Source organism: Pollachius pollachius (genome assembly GCF_949987615.1).
Source record: "Pollachius pollachius genome assembly, chromosome: 12".
NCBI lineage: Eukaryota > Metazoa > Chordata > Actinopteri > Gadiformes > Gadidae > Pollachius > Pollachius pollachius.
Genome location: NC_136945.1, coordinates 15,272,007 through 15,283,302, shown reverse-complemented (window position 1 = coordinate 15,283,302; position 11,296 = coordinate 15,272,007). Strand labels below are relative to the sequence as shown.

The following is an 11,296-nucleotide window of genomic DNA, read 5'->3' as shown; positions in this document are numbered from 1 at the left end:
ACTATCTGCAGCCATTCTCGGTAAAGAACGATCTTTACTTTGGCTCATCAGTGGCCTCGGACCAATCACGATCCGGGCCTGAAACCTGGCCGTCCAATCGCGTCGCCGTGGAGTTTGACATTGGCTCGCTTTCCTCTTTGTCCGGGCAAATGGTGTTCAGGTTCCATTTTGTGAGGTGGACTTGCGTTGCATTTTGCTGCCATTTTACCATCGCTAGCCCATAAGAGCCCAGAGAGTGGACAGCCCCTCTTCACAGGCTCGCTGAGAGTGGCCAATCAACAATCAGCACTGGCCGATGGAAACCTGTTATTTTCCACCCCATAATCATTTCTATCAGACACCTTTCTGTCCCCCCACAATACTCTGAGCATCCAAATGGCAGAGAAACCTGCTTTAAGACCTCGCAAGCCGGGGGCCAAGGACAATAGCGACCCAACGAACCGAACACACAAAAACAACACACCGAAAAATCCTTCTCTACACAACCAAGTCGGCTCCGACTCGGCCCTGCCACACCACATCCACGTAACTTAGCAGGAATAACCAAGAGAGCACCCATCACACACTATTTATCATGCAAGGACATTACCCCTTTACTTTCTCATGCTGTCAATTACCGCGCACAGTACAAAGAGTACAAAGACTACCTGGGGGTTATCCATCATCTCGTATCAAATCTGTATCGCCGGTAAAAAATGACACAATTAAAAAGTCAACCTTCCCTGACTGCAAAATGAATCCGCTTTTTTAATCTGCCCACAGAACAGCACCGATCCAATGGCCACTGACCGCAGGGCGCATGGGGTGGCCGCCTCACCTTCTCACAGCGGATTTCATGGGTGTTGGTTATGTGCAGACGGGCTGATAGTTGGGGGGTGGTGGTGCTTCTGGTGGTGGTGCTGGTGGAGCGTGGCCTGCTGAATTTCTCTGCGTATTGATTCCCATCCCCCGCCAGGCAGAGGGGTCGATGGCGGGGGTTAAGACACGGACCCCCACTCTCCCAAGACCCCACCCTGGTTAGACGACTCCAGCAGCAGGCGCTCGCTAAACCTTCCCCCCCTCCACCCCCCCCAAAGGCTCAACAGACTTGGGGACACAAACGTCTCTCTTTAATCTGTCTCGGCGCCTTCCCTTCACATCGCCTCGCTCGCGACCGCACACTTTCCTCGTCCAAACGTCCACCATTTTGAGTGAGGGTTCTCCAATAGCGCGCCGCTACTCCCCCAGTAAGACAGCACAGACCTTCAAGTTGCCTCTCTGAGAGCTACGGCAGAGGCATGTGTGCCAAGCACTTATGGAGAGACAGAGGCTGGAGTGGAGATGAACAAAAAAGAAAGCACTAAGTAGACTTGGATCAGCGCAGACTATAGACCAGGGTTCTGTCTAGCCGAAGGCAGGCAGGACGGTGTGATTAAGGCTGCCAGGTGTGCAGCCAGTGTGAGATTGTTACACGGAAGATTCCAGGGAGATGGATGAGGGCGGTTAGCGACGCGGTTCAGAGGCCTCATCATATGGAGCATCGACTTATTAACAAATGACCACATGCCTGGGCGTCCACGGTCCCAATTACGCTACAGTACTAGTTAACTGATGGCTTGATCACTTATCTACTCAGCCCTGCCTTGAAAAGGCGCAACATGACTTGGACGCTGAAACATGCCTATGCTTAGCTCACACACACACAAAAACACACACACACACACACACACACACACACACACACACACACACACACACACACACACACACACACACACACACACACACACACACACACAGGAATACGGGATGATTCTCCTGCCAGTAGGTATGTTAGAGATAGCGGCCATTATTGACACCCAGTTTAACATTGTTATTAGCATAGCTTCAGCCCATTTCTGCAGAAGGCACCTGGACCATCTGATACACTTGATAGGGAGGAGGCTCCAGCTAAATTGTAAACTGTGGGCAATCGTTTTTTTATTTTCTATTTTATTTATTTTCTCCCCCCTATTCTCTCCCCATCTCCCTTTTCCCCCGCCTTATTTTTCCGGTGGGGAGGAGATGGCGGGCCGTGGCACGGCAGGTCATTTGGTGATAACGCTGTTTATGAGTTCCATTAGGATCCAGGCAGGCTGCTAGCTCTGTCTCAGACCAACACAGGGGGAGAGAGAGGGAGAGGGGGAGAGGGAGGGAGGGGGAGAGGGGGAGAGGGGGAGAGAGAGAGAGAGGGGGGGGGGGGGGGAAGAGGGAGAGAGAGAGAGGGGGGGGAAGAGGGGGATGGAGAAAGGGAGAAAGGGAGGGAGAGAGAGAGAGAGAGAGAGAGAGAGAGGAAGAGGGAGAGAGAGAGAGGGGGGGGAAGAGGGGGATGGAGAAAGGGAGAAAGGGAGGGAGAGCGATAGAGAGAGAGAGAGAGAGAGGGGAAGGGGAGAGAGAAAGAGAGGGGGGGAAGAGGGGGATGGAGAAAGGGAGAAAGGGAGGGAGAGAGAGAAAGAGAAAACACAGGGCCCCCAATAAAAATAGCACTCATTTGTGCTTACACAATGTTGTTAGTCTTATCAGTGTTCAAAACGTGCTGCGTGTGGAACCCTTTCTTTGGGCTCCCTCGAGTTTGGCTTCCTGTGTCCGTCGGGCTAACCAGTCGCTGTGCTCTGAGGAACAGGTGCCATGACACATTACAAATAACATTAGAACAACACAAAGTGAGGCGGTGACAACCAAGCCAGGTCCAAGCACGGAAGTAAGTTGGAAATCAAATAGCCTTTAACAACAGAAAGGGAGGGCTATGACTTTAAAGAATATGCTTATCGCACGCATTGGTGTGCATGTTCTTTTATCTAACACCTCTCACCTTTTTGTGGTTATCATTTTCCCTCTTGTTTTTGCAATAAATAATCCCCATCCAGAGCAGCAGAGGTTTGGAGGAACACCTGAAGCACTAGGTCTTAGGTTAATACTCACACATTATTACTATTGTTTATTTGTTTTTATGAATGGAACAACTCAATTGCGGGCGAGATGTGTGCACGTCTCCCAGGATCAGTTCAATGGAATCAGAAAAGGGGATTTGGAAGCACACATTCATGGTGGTCATTAAATGTTGATGGAGGGACCAATTAAAAGTTAATCAAATAATTTCAACCGTTCTGTAAAAGACACATGCTGAGGCGAACTGAGGAAGTGAGAGTGAGACATTGTCAGGTGTCTTTTGCTGTCCATCACTTTCCCCTGACGGTCAGTACAATGAGATAAGGACTGTATTGTGTTCAAAATGGAGATTTCAGGGTTAAGACGAGTTGGCCAAGAAGGTCTCAAGTAACAGCTGTTAGGTCTGATTGTCTTTGAAGGGCCGTCACAAATAAGATATATTATTTTTAAGTGTACAGAACCTTCACAACTCAGTGCTCAGTGAGAATACCTTACCCTTGAGATGTGACCTGAATGGGGACTAGATTTGTGGACAGTAGCTGTTCACTAAGGCTAAACTCTGCATTTTTTAGTTTTTCATTTCTAGGATTAATTGCATATCAATTAGCTTGACAAGATATCCTACCTAATGAAACATGCCAATCATAAATTACAAGTTAATTAGCTTTCTTTGTCTGAAATGTATATATAAGATACTCAAATAAACATGTAGTACAAAAACGTTCACTAAATTATCAGAATTGTCAGCAATACATTTTCTGACCTGCAACTAAATGATAAAATCACAAATCAATCTCACCTTGATTTATAAATTGTTCGATATATGAAAGGAAGAACACCACGGTAGATAAAGGTTTATGTATGACAGAGAGGTACAGAGGGACTGAGTAGAGATGGAGAACGGGAGATTATGTTGGAATATGATGAAAGGCTTGATTGATTAGAGAGTGATGATTGGGGTAAATGGGCTGAAAGATGGCTCTATCTTTGTGTCTCTTTTCCATGCTCTCTCATGCCTTTCTGCACTCACCCATAGTCCCTTTCTCACCTCTACCCCACCCTCTCTCCTCTCTTTATCTCTCTCTCTCTCTATTTTAGTTTCTTCCTTCGTCACCCTTTTTCTCGTTGGTTTCATCATAGCAACCCATCAACGGAGTGTCTCTCTATCTCTCCCCCTCTCTTTACCTTCTCCCGCTCTCTCTCTCCTAATGGTACAGCTATTAGTACTAATGCATTTCAAACGAACAGCAGCTGCCACATCACAATCTGATGAAAAGTGCATGTCTTCCTCCTTCTCCTCCACCATCTCCTTCTCTCCACAGCCACTCCACAATGGAAAGTGACAATAAAAATACATGTCTGGGCATTCAATAAGGGCAATGTCAGTTCCTATACAGGAACTACATAATACAAAATAATCGGAGAGAACACCCAGGCCAATGCTATAGTTTACATAGCATGCGTCACACCGGCTGCCAATTAGCTCCTGTTTGGGCTTGGAGAACGAGGACAATCACGCTTGGTTAAGTAGGGACTTTTCCCTCTTCTACTTCCCCATTGGGGTTTCAGGGCGGAGCACAGCAGTCTCCTTGGTGAGGGAAGGGCTGCTTGATTATGGAAAAAATCCTACTCACAATTATTTTGGTCCATATTGAAATCACGATTATTCAAACGATTATTTTTGAGTTTGAAAACATGACGCATTTATTCAGCATTTCTCTCCAAATTAACACTTTGTAACTGAGAACTTCCCCCTAAATAGATTTAAAAAATGTTCAAAAAGAAAAATAATCAAAATCTAAAATAAATTTTGGGTCAATGGTAATTTTTGGGAGAATATGTGTACAGCTGTTCTTTTAATGAATAAGATAAATACACTTTAAAAAAAAAAAGGTTTAAACTCGATTATATTAGTTTTGAGATCACTTGCCCCGAAAATCAAAATCGCGATCAAAATTAGATTAATTGCACAGCCCTAGGTAAGGGACAACGGCATTCCGTTGCCGGGCTCGGATTGAAACGCTTCCACGGAGGGGCGCGGCACTCGTGACCTTGAGGAATCAGCAGCGATCAAACACCTTAATGTCTATTTCACACCCCATTTCATTCCAATGGATTTAAAACCCGCGACGGCCATCACAACAGTTGTTACGATCAACGTTTCATCGTCCGTAATGTCCTGCAGTGAATGGTCGAGACCGAGTGAACCGGTACTGAAGAAGACCCGGGTGCTCAAGGTGTGTGTGTGTGTGTGTGTGTGTCTGTGTCTGTGTCTGTGTCGGTGTGTGTGTGTGTGTGTGTGTGTGTGTGTGTGTGTGTGTGTGTGTGTGTGTGTGTGTGTGTGTGTGCGTTCAGGTGTGTGTGTCTTTGCAGGTGGTCACCCTGGTGGGAGCGAGCATGTGTCGTAAAGGATCAAAAGTTGAGTGGTGGGATTGGTGGTTGGTAGTGTGGGCGGGGTAGGATTGTGCATCACGTCCACCCATCGCTACGGTAGCAGCTGCGTTGGCAGCCGCTGTGCGTGCCAGGCGTGTCATTGAGTCCCTGTGATGTTACTCCACGTTTGGTATCAGTGAGCAGATGGGCCGGGCCAGGTAAAGATCTCAACGTTAATAAACACTAACTAACACATCCACCAACGGTGCCAACAACACCCACCCAAAACATCACACTCTCCTACAGACGCCGGAGCCCAGACAGGTACAGCCACACAGATTCCATGTCCATGGACATGATTTCTAAGACATGGGCCGAAATGTATTTTTATTTTTTATTTGAATTGTGAAACGTTTTATGTAACGCAAAATTGTGCCTGTCAGATCGCACATTATTTTTTTTTGCCAATTAGATCGCTCCAAAAAATATATATTTTTTGCCAATCAGACCGCTCGAACCGACACAAACACACACACACACATACACACACACACACACACACCCAACCAAAGTTCTGAGCAGGCATTCGAGTCCCACAGATTCCAAAACATGACCTTCTCAGTACAGACGCTGGAGCACAAACTGGTAGATCCATACCTATCACTCTTACAGACAGACAGACAGACAGACAGACAGACAGACAGACAGACAGACACACACACACACACACACGCACACTCTGACACAACCACAGGCCTGAGCAGATGTTCAAATCCCGTAAACTCCAAAAACAACTTGTGTAAATACTCTTTCCCTCTCCTCCTGACAGACGCCCCGCCCGGCAGTTTAAAATGCACCGCGTTCCTCCTAATATGCCCAAAGAGCATGCAAACCCTAATCTAATTAGACTGTCAGTCACCAGTGTGTTCAGTCAAAGAGAAATTAGGAGGGCACAACATCGCCAAACAGGAGGGGGGTGAAAAAAATAAATTCTTATAAGGATATGTGCTGCTTTAGTGACACCTCCCATTCTCTACGCCTCGCATCTGCCTCTCCTAACGGATCCACAGCGGCCCTGCCGAGACTCATTACCTGCCCTAATTATGAAGGCAAATGAAATCAGCATTGATACACTATTAACAGGGGGAGCCGACATTAGGATTCATTTGACGTGTTTGCACCAATATGACATTTTGAACCTGTTTTCATGCCCGATTAAAGCCACATGCTGACATGAAAAAGGGTTTGTTTGGTGTGTGTGTGTGTGTGTGTGTGTGTGCACGTGTGTGAGGTGGTTAGGGTGTTTCTGTTTTTGTATGTGTGTGTTTCTGTGTGTGTGTGTGTGTATGTGTCTGTGTGTGTACGTATGTGTGTGTATGATTGTGTGTGTGCGAATGTGTGTGTGCGTGTGTGTGTGTGTGTGTGTATCTGTGTGTATGTCTGTATGTGTGTGTGTAGGGGACAGAGGTTGAGAGGCAGAGTGTATGATGAGGGAGATGAGGTTTAAGCGATGAAACACCACAGAACAAGCAACAAGGTACACTGGGTGCTAGAGAGAGAGAGAGAGAGAGAGAGAGAGAGAGAGAGAGAGAGAGAGAGAGAGAGAGAGGGAGAGAGAGGGAGAGGGAGAGGGAGAGAGAGAGAGGGAGAGGGAGAGAGAGAGAGAGGGAGAGAGGGAGAGACAGAGAGAGAGAGAGAGAGAGAGAGAGAGAGAGAGAGAGAGAGAGAGAGAGGGAGAGACAGAGAGAGAGAGAGAGAGAGAGAGAGAGAGAGAGAGAGAGAGAGAGAGAGAGATTGGATGCCATAGGGTGACAGCATCCTGACCCCCCCATTGTGGTGCATGGGGGCCGAGAGAGGCGGAGAAGAGAGAGGCAGCGCTCAGCAGCTCCCCCTGGGTGCCCGCCGAGGAACAGCACACACCAGAGACGGGTCCAGAAGGACTGAGGCGGGCGGCGGTCAAAGCAGTGCATCAGCGAGTGTAAGCGACCATGAATAAAAATGGACTTTGCTGGGGAAGCAGGGCTCATAATTATTCGTTTTATAAATCAGTTAAAGCCTTTTCTCAAACATCCCCCGGGAAGCGCGGGGTTAAAAATCCATTTGTGGCAAGTGTACCATGACAGTGAGCTCGTCTCCCTGGAGACGGAGGATATGACCGAGGAGTGTGTGTGTGTGTGTGTGTGTGTGTGTGTGTGTGTGTGTGTGTGTGTGTGTGTGGAGGGGGGGGGGGGGTTGTGCGTGCATGGGATGTGGGTGGGGGTGAGTGTGTGTGTGTGTGTGTGTCAATGTATTGGCTTGCTGAGATCACATATCTGCGTGAATATGTACACAAAGTGTGCGCATGTGTGTGCATGTGTGTGTGTATCCGTGTGTGCGTGTGTGTGTGTGGATCAATATGCATGCAGGGTATCGTGTGTTTACAAATCGGTGAGCCAGTGAAGCGCGCTGCCTCGCACACACACTCACACACACACATAGAGAAACACACACATGCGAGCACTAGTTTGCGGCTCCTCTATTTGGATTTCAAGAGATATTTTCTCCTCAGACAAAGGTCAACGATGGCAGAAGGCAGCGTACTCAGAGAGCTGTGGTCTGTGAAACACAACTGATTGACAGTATGTAAATAATGTTGTACACCATGAAATTAACAACCGCAAAAAAAAAGAAGTGCGAACATGGTGGGTGTGTGTGTGCGTGTGTGTCTGTGTGTGTGCGAGTCTGCGCGTGTGTGTAGTTAATCATGTGCATTAGACTAGGTTGCGCATATTAACATCCAATCTTTAATACTACTTCTTCGGTCACTGCCGTGGTGCTGATCACATGGTCGTTAAAGAGTTTTAAGTGGAAAAGAAAAGAGGGACATAACAAAATTGAGGGGAAAATTGGAAACAAATTGGTGAAATGAGGAAATAAAGGGGAGGGCACAGTGCCCTGGAGCAACAGGAGAGAAACATAGGGAGGGAGGAAGGGCAGAGGGAGGGACAGAGGGAAGGAGGGATGGAGAGACGGGGGAGAGAGGGTGGGACGAAAGAGTAAAGAGACAGAGGGAAGAGGGGAAGAGGGGTAGGGGAAGGCAGGGGAGGAGGAGGGAGGGAGGTAACTAGAGAAGGAGGGAGGCTGGAGGGAGGGACCTAGAGAAGGAGGGAGGGTTGAGGGAGAGAGCGGGAGAAAGAGAGAGGGAGGACGAGTCGGAGGAAGAGAGGGAAGGAGGGAGATACCTAGGCTAAAGTACTTTACCTTCACTCCGTCCTGCCACTCGTGTTCCTTCTGAAGCAGTTCTGCCTCCCGGGCGAGTTTCTGTCAAAAACAAACAAAAACATATCAGCATCGGTATCTCATTGAGTGTGTGTGCATATGTGTGTGTGTGTGTGTGTGTGTGTGAGTGTGTGTCTGCGTTTGTGCCTGTGTCTTTGTGCATGTGTGTTTTGTGCATTTATTTTAAAATGTTAAACATAGATGTACACACAGAAGGAAATTCTAATTCAAACACTAGTGAAAGTCGCTGTATTAATGCATATTGAGCAATTGTGTGAGCAGAAAATATGGCACTAGATTGTATCTGGCTCCAAATGAGGTCTGGCATTAAACGCTTTTTATCTCTGTGTCAACCAAGATCAAACATCCGCTGATTGTGGATCATCGTGAACAGTTCTACGAGTAACAGCTTATCTCTGTATAGACTTATAGTTACTATATTGGCTGGGCAAGAGACACCCCCTCTGTTGTGGCTCTCTGTGTGTTTCTATATCTAGTTCTCGCCCCAGTCTCTCACTGGTGGATTAGCCTCTGTCTCAGTATGTAGGTTTCCATGCCTCCTCTAGGGGGCGATCTGGTTCAAATCCCAGGATGCTCTGTCAAGCCGTCTAAAGTCCCCAGGCTCTGAAATTATAAACTCTATTTAGACCGTGGCTACGGCCGCATTCAGTTCTGGTTCTGCACTGAAGGACTAGTTCCCCAGCGGGGTGTATTTTTATTATCCCTAACCAGACAAGCCAATGTTTAATGTGAACTCGCACGTTATAAAAGAGATGCCCTATTTACAACGGCAGTCCCACCCACTTCCTCTCAACAGGCTCCTCCCACTAGAAAACCTTAAGCCAGGCAGTGTTTGAATCGGTCATCTCAGGCCCTATACAGTGCACTATTTAGGAAGGCACTGTTTTGCACTGTTGTCCGACATTTGAGTGTACAAATCTGGATCTCTATACGTTTTCTGCTGAATGCCCATCATGCACCCTGAAATAAGTGGACAACTGATGCATACGTGTTTCTTCACAATTTCCCATGATACGTGATGAATTCCATTGTCTTTAGATTCATCCAATAGAGTCGGTCTGGCACAAACAGGTTCTTTATGCAAATGATCTGTCACGCTTTGACCTCTAACACGTATCGCCTTGTTTAGGAAGTCAATACACGTCCTGTCGATGGAATTCCTGAGCAAAATTGTAAGTGTTCCTGAATTCCCCCTATACCTATTCTCTACACATAGTGTACCATATAGGGAATAGGGAGTGAGTGAACCAGTGAGCCAAATGGAACACAGCCCCAGTATAACGGCTTGGCTTCACCAAGGGGGCGTGTCCTGCAGGAATTCTACAAGGTGGATATAAATCGGTGTGTGTGTGTGTGTGTGTATGTGAATGTGAATGTGAATGTGTGCGTGTGTGTGTGCATGCTTTTGTGCGTGATTGCGTGCGTGCGTGCTTGCGTGTTTCATGTGTTGTGTGATTAAACGACGATAGCCCGTGTTTTAGGAAGCATGATAAGCAAGAACAAGAAAAAAAGGGCTATGGGTGTCTTTGACCGTGCCGGGCCTGAATGCCTTTGGCTTTTAATCACCTGAATGCGTCTTAAAATACGACAATATAAGATTCCACGGGCACCCTAACGAGATTGAGAACCACTCAAACAATGCAACAAGGAACTAATTAGCCTATTGGAATGATTGCCACAGAGTTCATTAGAAAAGACAGTAATTTGGTGGCCTACGTTAGAGAGGGTCAGCTCTGCAAAAGGGCAGAGGCAAGTGGTAATCTCCCGGTGAAAGCTATTAGGACTCAAACATTTTCAATTATGGGAAACATGCAGCAGCTGGACAACAACATCCAGGTTCCCTGACTTTACCGGAGAACCTACCGGAACCCACCGGCAGTGTTACCAACCTCAGCTGATCTGAATGTGTTTTTTGTACGTTCCTTCAACGTCCTCTACTACGACCGAGGCCATGAAGCTTGGGTATTTTGTTGTTGCGGCCGTGACCTTCCCAAAAGGAGCCCGAAGGAGGGTTCTCTCAAGATCAGGAGCAGAATCCATCTCCAAACAAACAAGAGAACCGACCAGCTGACTCCACCACCCACCTTCACCCCCAGGATCCGGTCAGGACATGTCATTCACCCCTTCATCTTCTGGGCCCTGCCTTCTCCTCAGAAACATCACTAGGATTATCATTGTTTTATATGTATGCATAAATATACAAAATATCCTAATTTGTACCATACCCATCTTCATAAACCGTTCCCTTCCTCTGTCTCTGTCACTCAATTCATCCTTCAGCTTCCATCTTCCCCAAAACTAGTGGTCCCCACACAGTTCTCTTCATCCCTCTCCCAACCGAGGCCCCCACACCCCCCGAAGCATCTCCCACTCTCTCAGTGCTCTGCCCACCCCCTCCCCCCCCGATAGATGTGCACCATAAACAGCCCATGAATCAGTGAGAGCAAGGGAGGGGGAGGGAGAGAGAGAGATGTGTGGAGCAGGGTGGGGATATATATCATCTGTGCTGGTGGCTGCGGTCCAAGCTGCTTAGAGCGCTGGAGAAGCATAGTAGAGCGATCAGCGGCGTACAGCACAGATAAGCTGTCCACACACGGGGCCCACACAACACAGGGAACACGCCCACCATGCGGGGAGGATGGGGGGGCTATAGAGACCATCTACTACGGTCCGGTCTGGAGACCCAGTGCCCGTTGGCCCGTACCCCTTCCTCCTCCCAACGCCAGGGTACAGCCCT

At 47.7% G+C, this 11,296-nt stretch overlaps 1 protein-coding gene across 1 annotated transcript in view; it reads right to left on the bottom strand.

The window, feature by feature from the left end:
- cacna2d2a (calcium channel, voltage-dependent, alpha 2/delta subunit 2a) overlaps positions 1–11,296 on the bottom strand; it is a gene marked incomplete at its 5' end in the record, with an annotated part of 130,186 nt that overhangs the window by 56,018 nt on the left and 62,872 nt on the right. The window contains one exon of the mRNA XM_079747311.1: positions 8,521–8,580. Coding sequence (XP_079603437.1) covers positions 8,521–8,580 — 60 coding nt within the window. The remainder of the gene's footprint in view (positions 1–8,520; positions 8,581–11,296) is intronic.